Source organism: Vigna angularis, chromosome 7 (genome assembly GCF_016808095.1).
Source record: "Vigna angularis cultivar LongXiaoDou No.4 chromosome 7, ASM1680809v1, whole genome shotgun sequence".
Taxonomy (NCBI): Eukaryota; Viridiplantae; Streptophyta; class Magnoliopsida; order Fabales; family Fabaceae; genus Vigna; species Vigna angularis.
The window spans coordinates 18,078,817-18,098,557 of record NC_068976.1 but is presented as its reverse complement, the minus strand read 5'-3'; the positions used below and the strand labels follow the sequence as shown (position 1 = coordinate 18,098,557).

General features: G+C 42.6%; 2 protein-coding genes across 2 annotated transcripts; both read right to left on the bottom strand.

The window, feature by feature from the left end:
* Positions 1–1,825: 1,825 nt before the first annotated feature.
* On the bottom strand, positions 1,826–8,977 carry LOC128197837 (uncharacterized). Its single transcript, XM_052880661.1, has 2 exons — positions 5,448–8,977; positions 1,826–5,270 (listed from the first exon to the last, which is right to left on the bottom strand). Exons 1-2 carry the CDS (start codon positions 8,975–8,977, stop codon positions 1,826–1,828), a joined length of 6,975 nt encoding a protein of 2,324 aa, XP_052736621.1.
* A 3,576-nt stretch (positions 8,978–12,553) lies between these two features.
* Positions 12,554–14,710, bottom strand: LOC128197836 (uncharacterized). Its single transcript, XM_052880660.1, has 2 exons — positions 12,699–14,710; positions 12,554–12,611 (listed from the first exon to the last, which is right to left on the bottom strand). Exons 1-2 carry the CDS (start codon positions 14,708–14,710, stop codon positions 12,554–12,556), a joined length of 2,070 nt encoding a protein of 689 aa, XP_052736620.1.
* Between the last annotated feature and the right edge of the window lie 5,031 nt (positions 14,711–19,741).

The following is a 19,741-nucleotide window of genomic DNA, read 5'->3' as shown; positions in this document are numbered from 1 at the left end:
AAATCATGGGAGGCCCAACAAGGGATGCCCCAGTCTTTGTATGAGCTTTGAATATTCAGATGAAAGATTAACAAAGACGCCCAATACTTTGAATGGGTCAAAACACATGAAAATCACAAAGTTGTCCCTAGTTTCGGGTATGAGTCAATTAAGTGAGGTTCAAAAAGAGGTTGCCCCCCACTTTGGGTTTACGAATGATAAGATGGACTCAAAATCATACAAAGCCCTAAAGTGTCTGCCCCTGTTTGAGGGTGGATTTATGAAAATAGTGTGGACAAATCTGAGAGGCCCAATAAGGGATGCCCCGGTCCTGGTACGAACTTTGAATATACAGATGAAACAAATGCGAGATTAACAAAGTTGCCCAATATTTTGAATGGGCCAAAACATTGAAATTCAAAAAGTTGCCCAAAGTTGCCCCCTAGTTTGGGAATCGGGGGAAGAGTTTGAATGGGATATGAATTTGTGATGGATATGGAAATGATTGGCTTGAAAGGATTGCCCCAATTGGCTTGATTTTCCTTTGTATAATTGATCAACACGGAGTTCCCTTCTTCCGAGGACATTCATTTTCATCATCATTTTTTTTATAACTGCATTGTTAGTCATTTTTGTCTTGTCTGAAAATTAAGCTTTATGAAAATTTAAGCAACCATTATTCAATCCGTGTGGACTTTTATTGGGCTTGTAATGTGGCTTGGGCTGAAGGGTATTGAAAGAAAGGATATAAAGGCTCAAATAAATTTTTGGGGTTATTTGAAACAAGAGTTACCATCTACACTTTGTATCAGCTATTTGTCAAATATGTTTTGACTTTCCTTGCTAATTTGCAAACTTCTCTCTTTGTTTGTCATCACTTTGTGATTCTTTCCGTTTTTGCTTTACTTTTGATGAACTCTCTTCATTTGATCACTAAGTCTGTTCCTTTGCAATTTGACTTCTACTGTGATGGTAACCCTTGTTTGGGTAAATTTGAAAAGAAATTTCTTATTGGCTCAAATTTGGTATCAATGGATATATTTTTTGTTTTTTTTTTGTTTTTTTTTTGTTTTTTTTTTTTTTTGATGAAGAAAAATGGCCACACGTCATTTCAAATTTTGGTTGTTTTATTTTCAAAAGATTAATTAGGAGACAAGACTACATGATCTCAACAAGAGTCATTTTTCTTTTCTTTTTTTTTTATAACGGATTTCAGGATCTCCCAAATGAAAGCTAGTGGAAGTAACAGAAAATCTGCCCCAGTGTGAAACTCTGTGTTTATTATTTGGGCTCAAGAACGTGATTGAGTTAATTTTTGGTCTAGCGAGGGCTGAAGGATGATGTTTTCAAGCAATGCACACACAGATATCTCTTAAGAATATGTGGTTTAAACATTTGACTACAAGAGATTATGACATCCATTACATTTTTTTTTCAGAGCTCATAAAATGGATGATTTGCATTGAAAATAATTGACTTAACTTTTGTGTATCTTTTTGATTTTATGCATGAAAAAAAGTAATATGAAATGAACATGATGATACTAGTTGAAAAACAGATTTTTTTTTGTTTTGTTTCGTTTTGTTTTTATTTATTTTTTTTTTTTACGACATCCCCCAGGACCGAGCCAAGTCGACTGAATACCCGTGATGCTTTTGTTGACATTCGCTCAATTATTTTCGTTTTCATTCCTCTTTATTTACCTAAAGAGCTCAGCGTGACATGCAATCATTTCAGAGAGTATGAACAAAAATTAATATGCGGTATTTATTGAATAACACAGATTACAACAATTTAAAAAAAGCAATGTTAATATTCACTAACGGCAACCCCTATCACGGAATCATCATACATAAAACTTTTTGACCGCATCGGAATTAACCGGTAACGGTAATTCCTCCCCATCCATCCTTGCGAGAATTAGTGCTCCACCAGAGAAAGCTTTCTTTACCACAAACGGCCCTTCATAGTTTGGGGTCCACTTGCCTCTATGATCTTTTTGGACGGGTAAAATCCTCTTCAACACCAGTTCGCCTTCATGAAACTCTCTTGGGTGCACCCTTTTGTCAAACGCCTTTTTCATTCTCCTTTGATACAGTTGTCCATGACACACTGCTGTTAACCTTTTTTCTTCGATAAGGTTGAGTTGGTCGAATCGGGTCTGAACCCACTCAGCTTCCTCTAACTTAATTTCCCTTAACACGCGTAAGGAGGGAATTTCAACCTCAAATGGAAGTACCGCTTCCATCCCATACACTAGCGAGAACGGCGTGGCCCCAGTTGATGTTCGTACTGATGTGCGGTATCCGTGCAGAGCGAAAGGAAGCATTTCGTGCCAATCCTTGTAGGTGACCACCATCTTCTGCACAATCTTCTTGATGTTCTTGTTAGCAGCCTCTACTGCCCCATTCATTTTTGGACGATAAGGAGAGGAATTATGATGGTGAATTTTGAATTCCTCACATAACTCCGCCATCATCTGATTGTTTAGGTTGGTAGCGTTATCAGTGATGATCTTGCTAGGTAGCCCATACCTACAGATCAACTCCTTCCTTATGAATCTAACCACAACCTTTCTAGTCACGTTGGCATACGAAGCAGCCTCAACCCATTTGGTGAAATAGTCGATCGCGACTAGTATGAAGCGATGTCCATTTGACGCTTTTGGTTCTATAGCTCCGATGACATCTATTCCCCACATCGAAAATGGCCATGGTGCAGACAACACGTTTAGAGCAGCGGGTGGCATATTGATATTATCTGCATATATCTGACATTTCTCACACTTTCTCACGTGTATGCAACAATCGGTTTCCATGGTCAACCAGAAGTAACCAGCTCTTAAGATCTTCCTAGCCATCGAATGTCCATTCATGTGTGTACCAAATGTACCTTCGTGCACTTCTTTCAGTAGCAACTCAGCTTCCTTTGCATCCACACATCTAAGGAGAACCATGTCATGGTTTCTCTTGTATAAAACATCCCCACTTAAGATGAAACTGCCGGCCAACCTCCTTAGTGCTCTTTTATCATTTTCAGACGCATCTTCAGGGTATTCTCGAGTTTTAAGATAACGCTTGATATCAAAGTACCAAGGTTTATAGTCTAACTCCTCCTCGATGAAGTGGCAATATGCTGGCTCTGCATGGCTTTTCATTTTGATTCTTGGTAATTCTGCATCTTGATCAACCTCAAACATTGACGACAAGGTAGCCAGCGCGTCTGCTAATTGATTATCTTCTCGCGGTATATGGTTAAATGTGATGGAATCGAAATACTCCATTAATCCCCTGATGTAAGCTTGGTAGGGAATTAATTTTGTATCCCTAGTTTCCCATTCTCCTTTCAATTGATGGATGACCAAAGCTGAATCTCCATATACATCCAGAATTTTTGCCTTTGATTCAATTGCTGCTCGAATACCCATGGCACAGGCTTCATATTCAGCGATGTTATTTGTGCAGCTAAAACACAACCTTGCCGTCATTGGTATATACTGACGCTCTGGGGAGATAAGCACTGCCCCTATTCCATGTCCCATCACATTCGAGGCTCCGTCGAATAACACTGTCCATGCCTTTTCGTTTTGGTCTTCTTTGCTCTCTTCGAATAAAGCCATGATATCCTCATCTGGAAATTCAGGTTGCATTGGTTGATAATCACAAAGGGGTTGATGAGCCAGGTATTCTGCTAGTGCGCTACCCTTGACAGATTTCTGAGTGACATATACGATGTCGTATTCTGACAATAACATCTGCCATCGAGCTATCCTTCCAGTAAGAGCAGGCTTTTCAAAAATATACTTGATAGGATCCATCTTGGATATCAACCATGTGGAATGACTCAACATGTATTGCCTTAAACGATGAGCGGCCCATGCCAACGCGCAACAAGTCTGCTCTAACGATGAATATCGTTGTTCGCAGTCTGTGAATTTCTTGCTCAAGTAATATATAGCGTGCTCTCTTTTGCCATCCTCATCATGCTGACCCAATACACAACCCATGGACTTGTCCAATACAGTCAAATACAAAATGAGTGGCCTTCCTGGTTCTGGTGGACGTAATACAGGAGGGTCCTGTAAGTATTGTTTGACTCTCTCAAAAGCGGCCTGACAATCCTCATTCCACACCACAGCCTGATTCTTTCGTAACAACTTGAACAGTGGTTCACAAGTAGCAGTTAATTGGGAGATGAATCTAGCAATGTAATTCAATCTACCCAAAAACCCTCGAACTTCTTTTTCCGTTTTAGGCGCAGGCATTTCCATTATCGATCGCACTTTGTTTGGATCCACCTCTATCCCCCTCTGGCTGACAATAAAGCCCAACAATTTCCCGGATTTCACTCCAAATGTACATTTGGCGGGATTCAGCCTAAGCTTATACTTCCTCAATCTCTCGAATAACTTTCTCAAGTTGAGGATGTGTTCTTCTTCTGATTCGGACTTCGCGATCATGTCGTCCACATAAACTTCAATCTCCTTGTGCATCATATCATGGAAAAGTGCCACCATCGCCCTTTGATATGTTGCCCCAGCATTCTTGAGTCCAAAAGACATCACCTTATAACAAAATGTGCCCCACAATGTAATAAAAGTCGTCTTTTCCATATCTTCTGGCGCCATCTTGATCTGGTTATACCCCGAAAAACCATCCATGAACGAAAACAGTGAATACTTGGCTGTATTATCAACTAGGGTGTCGATGTGTGGTAATGGGAAATTATCCTTTGGGCTTGCGCGATTCAAATCTCGATAATCGACACACATCCGAACTTTACCATCCTTCTTAGGCACCGGTACAATGTTTGCTACCCATTCTGGGTATCTCGCCACAGCTAGAAACCCTGCATCGAATTGCTTCTGTACCTCCTCCTTGATCTTCAAGGACATTTCCGGTTTCATTCTTCTTAGTTTTTGCTTTACCGGTGGGCATTCCGGCTTGAGTGGGAGCTTGTGTTGTACAATATCTGTATCGAGACCTGGCATGTCATTGTAAGACCAAGCAAACACATCCCTGAACTCCCTCAATAAGACACGCAATTTATCTTTCACTTCTGCTTTCATGGTTGTACCAATCTTCACCTCCTTTTCCTCACCCGCATTCCCTAAATTGAGTACTTCAACATCTTCCTGGTGAGGTTTTATCTCCTTACACTCTTGTCCCACTAGTCTTAACAGTTCAGGAGGGGGTTCTGGGTCATCATCACAATCATCTTCCGTATTATTGACAGGGCGCCCAAAATCAGGAATATTGACATAATTACTTTCAAAACATTCATTGTCATATCTGCATTATTTAAGTTTACGAAAAGGAAATAAATAAACGGAAAAACGACGAGGAATGCAAAACAAAAACAAACACACTTTGATTATCGCGCTGAGCATAACAAACTAAAAGCGTCAACCCGTAAGTCATGAATCCTAAAGCCCCGGGTAAAGCGATAGGATTAATTAAAGTTATTACATCTCATTCAAATTAAGCATCACGGGCAAATCCAGCATCTTCCAATTGTTGAGTCGTGCATCCGGGGAGCAGGCCCACACGAAACTGGAGCCTTCCGATCCATCTTCATCTCCCACAACTGCTATGTGGCCAGTGTTAACCCAACCAGCGCTGCGAAAGCTCTCCTTGAGGTCGCAGATATGAATTCTTCCCACTTTGGGCTCCCGTCTTTCCACCCGAGCCAGACTGCGTTCTCTCTTTTCTTTTATCAGTCTTCTCCTATCCTCCTTGGTGGGCTTGTAACCTAGGCCATACCTATTCTTGTTCTCGACGACCTCCAGAGGGAATGCTCGCCCCTGTCCACACTTGCCCAAACCTTTCCCATGCATATAACCTCCTTTCAGCATGACTTTGGCCATCATTATAGAAGCACGCGACAGATGCGGGTTGACCGCGAATGGCTCCACATAGGTGTTTCCCACAATCTCCAGAGATTGGAAAGCTGTCTCGAGAGCTTCCTCAGTTGCTTCAATATAACGGGAGGATGATGGTCCGCTCACCAAGAAATCCTCCTCTCCTGCCACTATCACCAGCTTGTCTCCCATAACATACTTCAACTTTTGATGTAGTGTAGAAGCCACAACCCCTGCAGAATGGATCCATGGGCGACCCAACAGACAACTATAGGCCGGGAGGATGTCCATGACTTGGAATGTCACTTGAAAGACACACGGACCGACTTGGACTGGTAGTTCTACCTCTCCCATCACTTCCCTCTTACTACCATCAAAGGCTCTCACAATCATAGAACTTGGCTTCATATGCGTTCCGTCACTGGGTAGCTTCTCGAAGGTTGCTTTTGGCATGACATTTAGGGATGATCCATTATCCACTAAGACACGTGCTATCACATGATCCAGGCATTTCACAGAGACATGAAGAGCTTTGTTATGACCTCTCCCCTCAACAGGTATCTCTTCATCAGTGAAGGTGAGGTAATTATTAGCAACGATGTTGCCAACAATGCCCTCGAACTTGCTCAGAGAAATACCTTGCTCCACATGAGCCTCACTGAGTATCTTCATCAACAACTTTCGATGGGAAGCAGAGTGCATGAGTAATTCTAGCAAGGAGATCCGGGCAGGCATGCGGTTCAACTGTTCCACCACTTTGTACTCACTCTGTTGTATGAACTTTAGGAATTCACCAACTTCTTCTTCAGATATTTCCCTCTTCTTCTCTTTATCGGGGGTCTCCTCGGCCTCCACGTTCTTCCCCCTCAAGAACTCCTTCGCTTTTGCAGCCATTGTTGCTTCCCTATCATTGGTTCTTTCTCTCGCCAATTCTGGTGGTGTAAATATTCGACCACTTCTGGTCATTCCACCAATGCCTAATATGTTTTCCACAGTCGGATTCGCATATTCTCCCTCATCTAATGCAATTGCTCCATATCTCCATGGGACGGCTTTCTCGTTCTTATAAGGGAAAGGAGTTGGCACTCGGATGACAACAGATGGATTTCCTTCAGTTACCAGTGCATGGGTGGTCCTAGTAAAATGGATCACCAAAGGTTCGGGTAGAGTCACATCAGATTCTCCACCCATTTGTGCAAATACTTCTTCCTCTCTGACCTTGCAACACACTTGCATCAGATTTCTATCAAGTAAGTCTTGTAAAAAAATCTCGAATTCCATACATTCCTCAATAGAGTGCCCGGCATCCGGATGGAGTGCGCACGCTATACTCAGATCATAATCGCCATTCACTAGGCCCTTCTTCAACAAAGCTTCAAAGATAAACCTCCTAGAATTTCGGATTTCACCCACATCTCTTATCAAATCATGGTTTCCAACCTCGATGGCGTTCGTCGAAGAATTCCCGTGCCCGGACAATGGATTAGTATCGACGCTGGGCTGGTCTTCTTGAAACTTTAACCAACCCGAATCTATCAGAGCCTGAACTTTATATTTGAGAGCGAAACATCCTTCGGTTGAGTGGCCAATGCCTCCTGCATGATAACTACACCTGGCATTTGCGTCATAACCCCTAGGGTACGGCTCCTGTACAGGCTTCATCGGGCAAATGGCGACCAGACCCTTCTTGACTAGGTTAGGTAACAATTCAGTGTAGGTCATAGGGACTGGAGTGAACCTAACAAATTGATTTCCCCTTGGGTTGTTGTTGTGACCCACATTCAGATTTGGGCCCATGTTTGTAGCCGGTCTTAAAGCTTCGGTTGGGATACGCTGCGGTGGATAATACGCTTGTTGTTGTTGAGGCCTAACTTCGTGAGCAAGCGTGGTGTTAGCAGCATAAGGAGGTGGGTTTAAGTACGGTCGATAATTAGGATCGGGAGCTCGTCCTCTCCACACAGGCATTACCGACGCAGCATGTACCTCCCCCTCTTTTTTCTTCCCCTGATTGAAGCTGGGCTTTTTATAGTTTGTAGTTGTAGATGAGCCACATGCTATCTTTCCGTTTTTCAATCCAATTTCTATCCTTTCACCAATGATGATGGTGTCAGCAAAATTGACAGATACATTCCCAACCATATGCTCATAAAATGGCGGCTGGAGTGTGTTTACGAACATCGACACCATCTCCTTATCAAACAACGGCGGCTCAACTTGCGCAGCCAACTCTCTCCATCGTTGGGCGTACTCTTTGAAAGTTTCATTGTCCTTTTTTGTCATATTCTGCAGCTGCAGACGGTCCGGGGCAACATGAGTATTATATACATATTGTTTCACGAAGGCGTCAGCTAGATCCGCCCAACAACGAATTTGGGATGGCTCCAGGTGGGTATACCAGTTTAATGCTACCCCGGCCAAACTTTCCTGGAAAACGTGAATGAGTAGCTCCTCATCATGAGCATACGCAGCCATCTTTCTGCAGTACATGGTTACATGGCCTTTAGGGCAAGTGTTACCCTTATATTTTTCAAACTCCGGCGCCTTGAACTTAGGCGGGATTTTCAAGCCTGGAACCAAACTCAGTCTGGCCGCATCTCCAAACCCATAGCTTTCGACTCCTTCTATGGCTCTAAGTCTTTCTTCCAGAATTTCCAACTTATTCTTAGTTCCAATGAAACTATCAATCCCCCTAATCACTGTGGTATGTGGCGCGCCCCTAGCTGAAGGATCCTCCTTGACCATTACATGTGGCATTACAGTTACCCGCGTTCCTTCAACTGCGGTCGACTCATTCGTAGTTACACCTTTCATGGGTGCCGAAACTAGGACAGGGCCCTGAGTACCGATGGGCGGTACATTGATGGTGGTAGGGAAAGAGAATGAAGCATGCTCCCCTTCTGTGTATTCTCCCACAGGTGGAGTGTAATCTGGGGGTAATCCATACATTGGGAACGGAACAGATTGGCTCCCAGCATTGAACATCGGAGGGTAATATTGAGCACTTCCCTCAACTTGTGCAGGCGTCGACCCTCCCGTAGTCTTCAGGGCTTCGAGAGCTGTCAAAATCTGGGCCATCTGATCCTTCAACTGGCTGACCTCGGCCTTAATGGATTCGTGTGACTGTTCCCAATCCTCCATGACCTTTGAGTTAGCTCTGGTCCTGTACGAATGTCGTGGAAAATTTGCCGTTGTTCTCTCACTTGTACTGATGATTATTTTTATTAGATTAGATAGATGAAAAATGCAAAACAAAAGAAAACATGATGCATGCTAGTGATAAGTGGAAATCACAGGATAACGATGACAATACTGATAGAAAATTAACACAAGCCGGTACCGAACAAACATCCCTCATCTTTCATTTAAAGAAAATTTGATCCATTACATCGTCTAAAACACGCAATTCTGATGTACATCAATCCCGCTCCCGGGCAATGAAAGATTTCATCTCTCCCACCAACCATTTACAATGATTAATAAACAATTCTATTTCCGCTGGTGAGTTACGAAAATGAGTACTTGCTTCAGCATTCGACACCATCCTGGGGATATCTTCAATTGCCCCATTTGCCAAAGCAGCCAATTGAGAGAAGCTTTCCTTCCAGTGCTTTACAGTCATTTCTTGCTCTGCGATGTGCTCTTTCATTTGCTTTATCAAGGCCTGATGCCCTTCTTCAAATTCCATCGACCTCCATCGCTCCTCCTGCTCCTCGATGTAATCTTCCATTTGTTTTAACATGGCCCGGTACTCCTTTTCGGACTCCTCCAACTTCCAGTGCTCCTGATTCATCTCTGCCTGAAATGATGTAGCCATTTCCTTCATTTGATGTCCCGCATCTTGTACTTGGACCTGTGCTTCTCTTAATCTTTTTAGGGCTTCCCTTTTATCCCTCTTGACTTCCTCATAGAGTTGTTTCCACTGCCTGTTTTCTTCTAAAGCCACCTTATTATCATTCGCCCTCATGGATAATTCCTTATTCGCGGCCGCTAGATCCTGTTTTACTCGAAATATATAATCTCCTTCAGCCTTCTGACTTTTGACAATGTTTTCATAAGCCCGCGACTTTTCTTCATTATCATTTCTCATATCCACAAGATCATTACGCGCCCGTTGTAATTCGTTTTCCAACCTAGCATTCCTCACCCTTAATTTCTCCATCTCAGCCTTCAATTGTTGCACCTCTTCATTTTCTAGGGCCTGGGATGGTCCTTCACTAGCTGATTGATCCTTGATTGGCTTGAAAGGAAACTTGACCACTTCCACTCTCTCTAGAATCCAAGTGTGATAACTAACCCTGCTATCCACTACTCCATTCCTCAAGTCCTTCTCTGCTCGAACAACATTTTCCCAGGCGTTTTTAACCTTTCTTAACAGTTCAGTGAAATGCCCGTCTTCGTAATAAATGAATAGGGTAGCAAGGTAATTTGATGAAGGTGCCCCTCTCATGGGATGCCCGAATTGTCTTTGCACCAAAAGGGGGTTGTAATTGATACAGTACCGGGCGCCTATGAGAGGCACATTAGGAAAACTACCACAATGTTGTATAGCCAGTTTATTTTCGAGCCAAGGAAGGCGCCATTTTATACTTCTTTCGCTCAAGCCAGCAAGGAATCGGGCCCAATCGTTCCCTCCTTTACCTTTAAGCCCTTGGTGCGACGACGTCTTCGATAGACTCTTGACGTCGACCATCTCCTTAAACACGCGCGTTGTCATCCATGTATACAACGCCGGTAAACAACAAAGAATCTTCTTTCCCTTTCTCTCCTGGCAAAAACTCAAGGTCCCATAAACATCCGCAAGAACGGCCGTTACAGGATTCTCTGATCTGGTTTTGCTTGCCACGAAAACGTCTATTGCGATATAATCCACGAATTTTTCTATTTTGGGAAACAAGACAATGCCGTATATGGTGAGGGCTAATACATCCATGAAAGTTTCCCAATCCTCTTTATCAGCCAGGTGATGTAAATATTGCTCTAGATATTCCTGTGATAACCCATGCAATTGATTCCTCATCATCATCCTGTTTTCAAGCTCCTTGGGGTGTAGTTTCATGATGGCAGCAATGGTGGGTATAGAGGCATGATGTTCTAAATATTGATAGGGAGTGGTGCCCTCTAGTGGCAAACCCAAGATATGCTCGAACTCCTCTATAGTTGGCGCCAACTGAAAGTCTTGAAATGTGAAACATCGAAGCGGAGAATCATAATATTGTGCCAAGGCTGTGATAGCGGGTATTTGTACTTCAACCTCCATTAAATTCAACAAATTTCCATATCTTCTCTGAAAGGTTTCTCTCTTCATAGTCTTAAGCCTTTTGCCCAAATTTATCAGCCCGGTCAAATTTCCAACATAGGTCCTTAGACTATACTTCTTTCTTAAATTGGAAGAGTCGGTGTGCCGTGTAGCATCGGATCTTGTGTCAACATCCATCTCATATGAAGTCAAATAGTTACCCGCGATTTCCTTTAAAAATTAACATGTTACCAAATGATGTATGAATATGATGCATGATAAATAAACAGCATGACGAAACAAAGCACATGCATGGTATGAAATGTAATATCATAAAAAACGAACAACGTGAGGACTACAGAAATACATATTCCTCCCATCGTGCCCTAACAAAGGTTCACTGTTTTGAGTTTAAGGTCAAGTATATGCAATCTCACAAGGATGGTTTCCTGAACTTAAAGGTCAAAGGTTACTAGAGCTATGGCCCCCTTTATAGCATCTCCACAACAGTCGAGTAATCAACTAGGTGTGGAGACACATATGAAGAGAACAGACTCTAGCTGGAGTTCTCACGATAGCCAAACAGGAAGTACATCCCAGAGTGACACCGCTACACAACCCCTCTATTTCTATGTTGCGCTCAGACCCGGGTAAAGGGCCCCACTCATGATATGCATAATGTGTGGAAGGAGATTATAATGTAAAACAATTGCAAAAATAAACACAAATAAGCAGACATATATAACATAGATAAAGAACAATTATTTCGAACATAAAGAAAAAGTAAAAGAATACTCACATGCAATTATTCAAATATTAAACATAGATAAGGAAAAAGGGAATAACAACACAAAGAAAAACCACATCGAATTCGCGCATATAATTAAATGGCTTGACTCTCTAGTATAGTCCCCAGTGAAGTCGCCATCTGTCGCAACCGGAATCGCGACGGGACGACGATCCGAAATAATATAAATAATGTTACAAAGTTTTGAAAAAAAGAGATTTGGAGTCGCCACCATAGCTTATTCTGGAAAACTACGGAAATGTAAAACTGAGAGAACGTGAGGTGGAGAGCTGTTGAAGTGCAAGGAGGCTTTGGTGCTGCATCTGGAGGAGTGGAAGAGTGGCTGCAAGTTCTCGGAAAGAGGAGAAGTGGAGAACTTTTGAAGTTGGAAGGAGATCAAACCCTTTGGAGATAAATTCAAAGAAGTCTTCAAGAGGTAAGGGGAGCTAGATCTTTTGATTAATTGATGATATATGTTGTATTTGATGCAAATCTGGGAAGAATGGGATGAATATTTGGGTTCTGGTTTCGTTTCTGGGTTTCTGCAAATTCTGAAATTCTACAAGCGCGTTCGTCCAATTTGGCTTCAAATTGGACGTTCGTCCAAATTATCGAGCGTTCGTCCAATTTGGTTTCAAATTGGACGTTCGTCCACAATAGCTAGGAACGTTTGTCCATTTATGGTTTTCAGTTAGCGTTCGTCCAATTTGTAATCTACAAACACCACCACAAACTTGTCCAAGAAGGGTCTGAAAATTCGATTCATATAGTCCATGAAAATGGCTGGAGCATTAGTCACACCAAAAGGCATAACTACATACTCATAGTGGCCATACCTGGACCTGAATGCCGTCTTCTGCACATCATCGGCTTTCACTAAAATTTGATGGTAACCCGACCTCAAATCAATCTTGGAGAATACCGTAGCTCCGTGCAATTGATCCATCAGATCATCGATCCTCGGCAATGGATACTTGTTCTTGATCGTCAACTTATTCAGCTGTCGATAGTCAACGCACAACCTTGAGCTACCATCCTTCTTCTTTACTAGCAACACTGGTGCACCCCACGGCGAAGCACTCGGCCGGATAAATTGTTTCTCTAACAGCTCTTCAATCTGCTTCTTTAACTCAGCCAGCTCAGCTGGAGCCATCCGATAAGGGGCTATGGATACTGGTCCTGCTCCTGAGACAAGATCGATAGAGAACTCCACTTCTCGCGGAGGAGGTAAACCAGGAACTTCTTCAGGGAAAACATCCATGAAGTCATTCACAACCAGAAGGTCTACACTCTGGTTCACAAGAGCTGAAAAGTTTACATTGGGAGTCCCATCCTCATGAAACATGATTAGGAAACAACTGGCACCCTCGAAGATGTCTTGCTTCAATGCGCCGAGTGATAACGACAAGTCTTCATCTTCTTTGGGAAATATTAACTTCTTACCACCGCAATCTAAAAGAATACGATTGGCTGCTAACCAATCCATTCCCAGAATTACCTCTAGCCCCTGCAGAGGTAAGCAAATAAGGTTCACTATGAACCTGCGCCCCTCTACCTCGATAGAACATCTAGAGCACACATTAGATGTTCTAACTAACCCAGCTGTTGGTGTAGACACCACCAGATCACACGGAAGCTCTCTGACAACTAAACCAAGCCTCTCCACACAAGCCTTAGACACAAAAGAATGTGTCGCTCCCGAGTCAAACAACGTCACACACGAGGCTCCAAATAACAAACAACTGCTGACAATTAAATTACCTGCACTGGTTGCCTCAGCCCCAGTCAACGCATAGACTCTCCCGGTTGCCTGAGGTCTGTGTCCACTCCTCTGAATAGATCTGTCAGCCTGGCGTGGTTGTGGTCCTGCCCTCCTAGTAGTAGGACAGTCTCTGGCATAGTGTCCCTCTTGCCTGCAGATATTACACCTCCTGTACCCTTCTAACTGAGGGCAAGACATCTGGAGGTGTGGTCCACCACACTTGAAGCATCTAACGGAACTGGCAAACCTGGATTGCCCCGATGACTGCGAGGATGAACTCCTGGACCTGAAGGAAGAAGGTCTAGAGAAAGGGGTCCTTCTAGAACTGGAGTCTCCTCGGGGTATCACAGGTCCACCAACCCTAAGTGGTTGGCTTGGTTGTCTCTGAGGTCCTTCTGGTTCTCCCTTAGTCTTTTCCATATCACGGGCCATCTCTACCAATGCGGAGAATTCTCTGATGCGCAATCCTTTCACCAGTAACTTTATATCCTTCCTCAAGCCATTCTCAAACTTGCGACAATGCCATTCTTCATTTATTGACATGGTGGTGAAGCGAAGCAGGTGTTTAAAACGATCTGCATACTCCGATACTGATCTGTTGCCCTGAGTCAACTCAAGAAACTCTACCTCTTTAGCATACCTGACACTATCTGGGAAGTATTCAGTGTAGAATTTAGTTCTGAACAACTCCCAAGTGATAGGAGTCTCGTTCCTCTCCAAGATCGTCTTCACACTGTTCCACCAATGTCCAGCTTCTCCTGTCAGCAAGTACTGGGTGTAGGCCAGCTTCTTCTCATCCGGACATCCTTTGGCTTCATAGATTCGCTCCATATCTTGGAACCAATGATCGGCCTCATCAGAACTGCACTTGCCACTAAACTTGGCGGGATGATGTTGGAGAAAACTCTCCAAACTCCACTCCTGAACTGGAACGGTAACAGAGGAAGAAGCACCCGGAGAAGGTCTTCCATTAGCCATCATTTCCATGAGGAACTTCTGAGTGTCTTCAGCTGATACTCTTGCAGCTTCTAGGTTCTGAAGAGCGATGGTGTTTTGTCCCACCAATGCAGCATTCTGAAGTTGCATAGCCTCAAGTACAGCCTCAAGTCTTGTGGTGTTCTCATAGGGCTCCGGTTAATAAGGAGGAGGAGAAGGTGATCTATATGCCATTTTCTGCTCATACCGAGAAAATACCATTAGTCCAACCCAAGGAAACAAGGACAACCATCCCACAAGGCTAAGAGTACAAAGCACAAGCACGGCACACACATACCCTACAGGATCCTCTAAGGACAGAAACTGCTCTGATACCATTAATGTGACATCCCAAATATATACATCATCATGCATATATAATAAAGACGTCATCATGCATAATACAGGAAAGCAGTCAAGAGTAATTAAGGATTACAGTCATCCTCAGAATAGTGCGGAAATTGACAATACGATTATTGGAATCTCCCATGGAAATCACGGAAAATTTAAAACTTAAAATACACACAAATGTAATTAAACGAGTTCACGAAATAAGAATTAGTAATGCTAGGTTGCAGCATTGCCGTCTCCATCAAGAGCTGCTCCCAAGGTATCCTCCCCGCCATCTGCTCCCATCCAAGTGGATGATCATCGCCAAATAACACATCCAAATTGGCACACAACACAAACAATGCAAGGGTGAGCTAGAGATAAAAAGCATGTTATACATAAACCACAATTAATTCATGTTATCATACTTAGATTCATATAAAATAACAATTAGGGCATACTCATTAAATCATCATTCACCCACTCATACGACATACAAAAGTCATCCAAACATGATAAACTGACATCACAAGACTTGTTACTTTATACCCCGACTTGTTACTTTAGATACCGACTCGTCCGGACTAGAATGATTACCGAGCTATGGCGGGTCTTGCACTTGTGGTGGTTTTATGGAACTTGAGCACTACCGCTCTGGCACTACCGCCTGGTGAAACTTTGGGGCACTCCCGCCCGGCCACAATCACGAGGTTAATCCGTTATCACTCACCTTGGATCATATGGAAGCACCCAAGACTAGGACCTCCTGCTACTCCTCACCACATGGTTCAATCCTCTCTACATGAGAAGAAAGACCATTGGAGCTTAAGGATGACCCCCAAAACTGAGCTACCATGTAATCATTCTATACAACCCCAAAACACCACCATGTATCCTCTCCTTGAGGATCATGGAATTACGTCCATGAATCATATTGTTACTCTGAAACTTAACCACAATTATGAATAATCAGATACCGCCATATTAACACAACAAATCCGACATATTTCATACATTCATATATTTCATGTCATAGATAATATTCCAAACATTGGTACACATAATTCAATCCAAAAGCAAAGGAACTTAAAATTCAACATATTTGTAAAATACTATTTGGACGACACTATTCACTGGACACTATTGGACGAACGCTCACTCACTGTTTAGACGAACGCTCAACTATTCGGACGAACGCCAACTATTCGGACGAACGCTCAACTATTCGGACGAACGCTCAACTATTCGGACGAACGCTCAACTATTCGGACGAACGCTCAACTATTCGGACGAACGCTCAACTATTCGGACGAACGATCAACTATTCGGACGAACGCTCGACTATTCGGACGAACGCTATCTATTCGGACGAACGCTCAACTATTCGGACGAACGCTCAACTATTCGGACGAACGCTCAACTATTCGGACGAACGCTCATTTACTCGGACGAACGTTCAACATGCAACTTAAGGACGAACGCTCTCTGGACGAACGCTCACTGGGACGAACGCTCGCTGGGAAGGACGAACGCTCTCTGGACGAACGCTCACTGGGACGAACGCTCGCTGGGAAGGATGAACGCTCTCTGGACGAACGCTCACTGGGACGAACGCTCGCTGGGAAGGATGAACGCTCGACAAACACTGTTTGGACGAGCGTCCCATACTAAGACGAACGAACGCGAAATACCAAATGGACGAACACTAATCACTTTGGACGAACGCTCAACACAACACTTCTTTGAACGAAAGCTCAGGCCGAAGACGAACGCTACACTCAGAATTTAAATAATACGGAACGCTCACAAACTAAGGCCGAACACTCACAAAATAAGGCCGAACGCTCAAGATCAATTACTTAGGCCGAACGCTCGACTACCGAACACCAAATTCAATACTGGACGAGCGCTCAAAGATCAAACCTTGACAAGACATTCAACTGCGTCCAGACCGAACGTTGCAGTTACAACCAGTCCGCATAGAAGACGTTCGCACCAAGCTACACAAAGGAAAAGACGTTCGTTTAGTGAAAGTTGTGTGGGACGCTAAAACTGAAGATTCAACGTGGGAGGTGGAGAGTGCAATGAAGGATATGTATCCGCATTTGTTTACATGTAATTTCTGAATTTTCGAGGACGAAAATTTTTGTAGTTAGGGAGAATGTGAAACCCTCAATATTTAGCAATAATAATTCGGTGTTAAATCAAATTAATGCACACTATAATCAATGCTTATCTCTTTAAAACCCACTTCAAATCTGCTAAATCCTTCTGCTGGGCACTGAAACCAAGCCACATCATTCTCTGAAACACGCACCACGTCACACACTCAGTGCATTAAAAACGCACCAAGCGCTGCATGCACGCATGCCACTTGTCACGTTGGAAGTTTCGGAAGTCAGAGTGGAGGTGCAGGTGTCCGAAAGTGAGACGCTCGTTCGTCGGGAATTGGAAGGAACAAAAGTGATTTTCGAAAACCCTTCCGCTCACCTGCATCACTCATCTTCTTCCTCAGAAAACAAACCTTTCATCTTCTCCGACTTCTCTCTAGGAACCTTCATCTTCTCTCTACCATTACTCACTTCTTTCAACTCCAATCAACTTTCTGAAACCGTAGAAACGTTCACGGGCCAGTAAGCTTCATTTTGAGCCGAACCTCTTTTGATCCTGTAACCGGTAAGTTTCCCAGCAATACCCTAGTTCTGGAGTTACTATGAACGCTGTTTCAGTTGCATGCAAGGATAAAATCTGAGTTCTGAGTTTTCTTTGGTTAGACTTAGTTAAGGAGCGTAAGGAAGAGCTTAACGGGTAGAAAGTCATAGTTGGGCAGATTCAAGTTACACTATTAAATGTTCACTGCTATCCAGGTAAGGGAAGCTTATATTTTTAATTTATACTTGTATGTTGTGTAATCTGGATTGCATGTATGAAAAGTATGAAGTTTGAGCTGTTATGGACGTTTACTGATATCTGGTATGAATTCTGGTTTTGATTGATCTGTCATGAACGAGCACTGCCTGTATGTATTAAATACGTTGTGGACTTTGATTGAAATGCATGTTGATTTGATTACGTATGAATGGAGTATGGTTATTGTATAGTTGGAATGATTAAAATGATGAGATCTATATGATGATGATATTTAAGGTGAATTAAATCTGGAATGAAAGTCATAAAGTTTATAAATTTGAAATCTGGAAGAATTTTCTAAGGTTGAGAAATCTGAAATTTTATTCATCCCCTTTGATAAATGACGCTCGTCACTGTACGGTCTTAGACCGTTCGGTTTTTCCTTAAAATAACTTAGAATGGAATCCTTTCATTTGGAAAGAATTCTGCTCGAGAACGAGCGTCCCCATTTGAGTGAATGAGCGTTCGGCCTCATGTCGAACGTTCGTCCTTAATAGCGTTCGGCCTCATGTCGAACGTTCGTCCTTAATAGCGTTCGGCCTCATGTCGAACGTTCGTCCTTAATAGCGTTCGGCCTCATGTCGAACGTTCGTTCTTAATAGCGTTCGGCCCCATGTCGAACGTTCGTTCTAAATATCGTTCGGCCTCATGTCGAACGTTCGTCCTTATTCTTAATTCCTTAACGAACGTAAATAGCGTTCGTCCAAATATTTCAATATTCATTCTCTTACATTCGTTCAAATACTGGCATCAGTTCAGTATATACCAAATTTTACAAAGAGAATTTCTAAGTCTTATTGAGTATTCTTCTTATATTAAATCTGGTCCAAGGTATTTATTTTGAAATCTTCTAAGTACCAATACACTTCAAATTGAGTCAGTGCATTTAACTGGTCAAACAGAGAGTCACGTCTGTCCATCCAGTACTATATTTGAACGTTCGTCCGATTTCTTCAAAGGACTGAACGTTCGTTCTTTTGTACTCTTAAAGTTAAAGATGAGATTGATTATGAATGATGATAAATTAAAGTGCGAACGTTATATGGAGTGATTTTATGATTATGGAATTTAAACGAGCGTTCCATGGAGGAACGACTCAGATGTATTAGATGTTAAATTTGGTAAAGTATGAACCTGGATAAGTTAAGCCTCGCTGTCCATCCTGATATTCCGTGATACTTCTCTTCAAATAGAAGGGGGTAGTCATGTGTGGGAATGGCAGGAGACCCTAGTCCTATTGAGTATTTTGGACAGATAGGGTTAACCTCGAGTGGCAGCTGTTTGGTGTATCCCAGTTACTACATCACTCGGGTGCAAGGACGCTTGTAACTACATGGTTCATACAGTCCGGACGGTCTGTCTTATATACGTATTTTTATGATTGTTATTGGATAAGTCACAATGTTGTATGTGTGAATTGAAATGTAAATGTATGTGTTGATTGTATAAATTAAATATTATAAGCTTACCCTTGCATTTCCATTGTGTTGTCTACTGTCCATGTATATTCCGTCTTGTCAAAATGCAATGATCATCCGTTGTGGGTGTGAGCAGATGGTGGTGCATCCCTTGAACAAATGCTGGAAGAAGAAAATTTTGGATGAAGCAAATCTGGTGGAGGTTGAAGTGAAGGCCGAGCCTTAGAGTGCTCGTTAAATTTGAATTGTAAATGTTAGTGTAGAAAGAACGTTCGGCCAAGTATTTTGTAAGGCCGTTCGTCTTAACCATATATTCCTCTATTTTTACGTACGTTGTTTTATATATCAAAGAACGCTCGTTCCAGGTTTTCCCTTGTATGCGTTATGCGCGTTCTTTTGTGCTGATGCCGTTCGACTTTTAATCCTGTTTAATGCAAAGACTGTTTATGTTACTGTTAATTGTAATTAATTCTAAATTATGGTA

Bases quoted from the DNA above. Each gene is read 5' to 3' on its own strand.
- LOC128197837 (XM_052880661.1), bottom strand. From the start codon at position 8,977: ATGGAGGATTGGGAACAGTCACACGAATCCATTAAGGCCGAGGTCAGC. The intron at 5,271-5,447 runs GTAATAACTTTA...TAAATAATGCAG, and splicing joins ATGCTTAATTTGAATGAGAT to ATATGACAATGAATGTTTTG.
- LOC128197836 (XM_052880660.1), bottom strand. From the start codon at position 14,710: ATGCAACTTCAGAATGCTGCATTGGTGGGACAAAACACCATCGCTCTT. The intron at 12,612-12,698 runs GTATGGCCACTA...TCGAATTTTCAG, and splicing joins AAGACGGCATTCAGGTCCAG to ACCCTTCTTGGACAAGTTTG.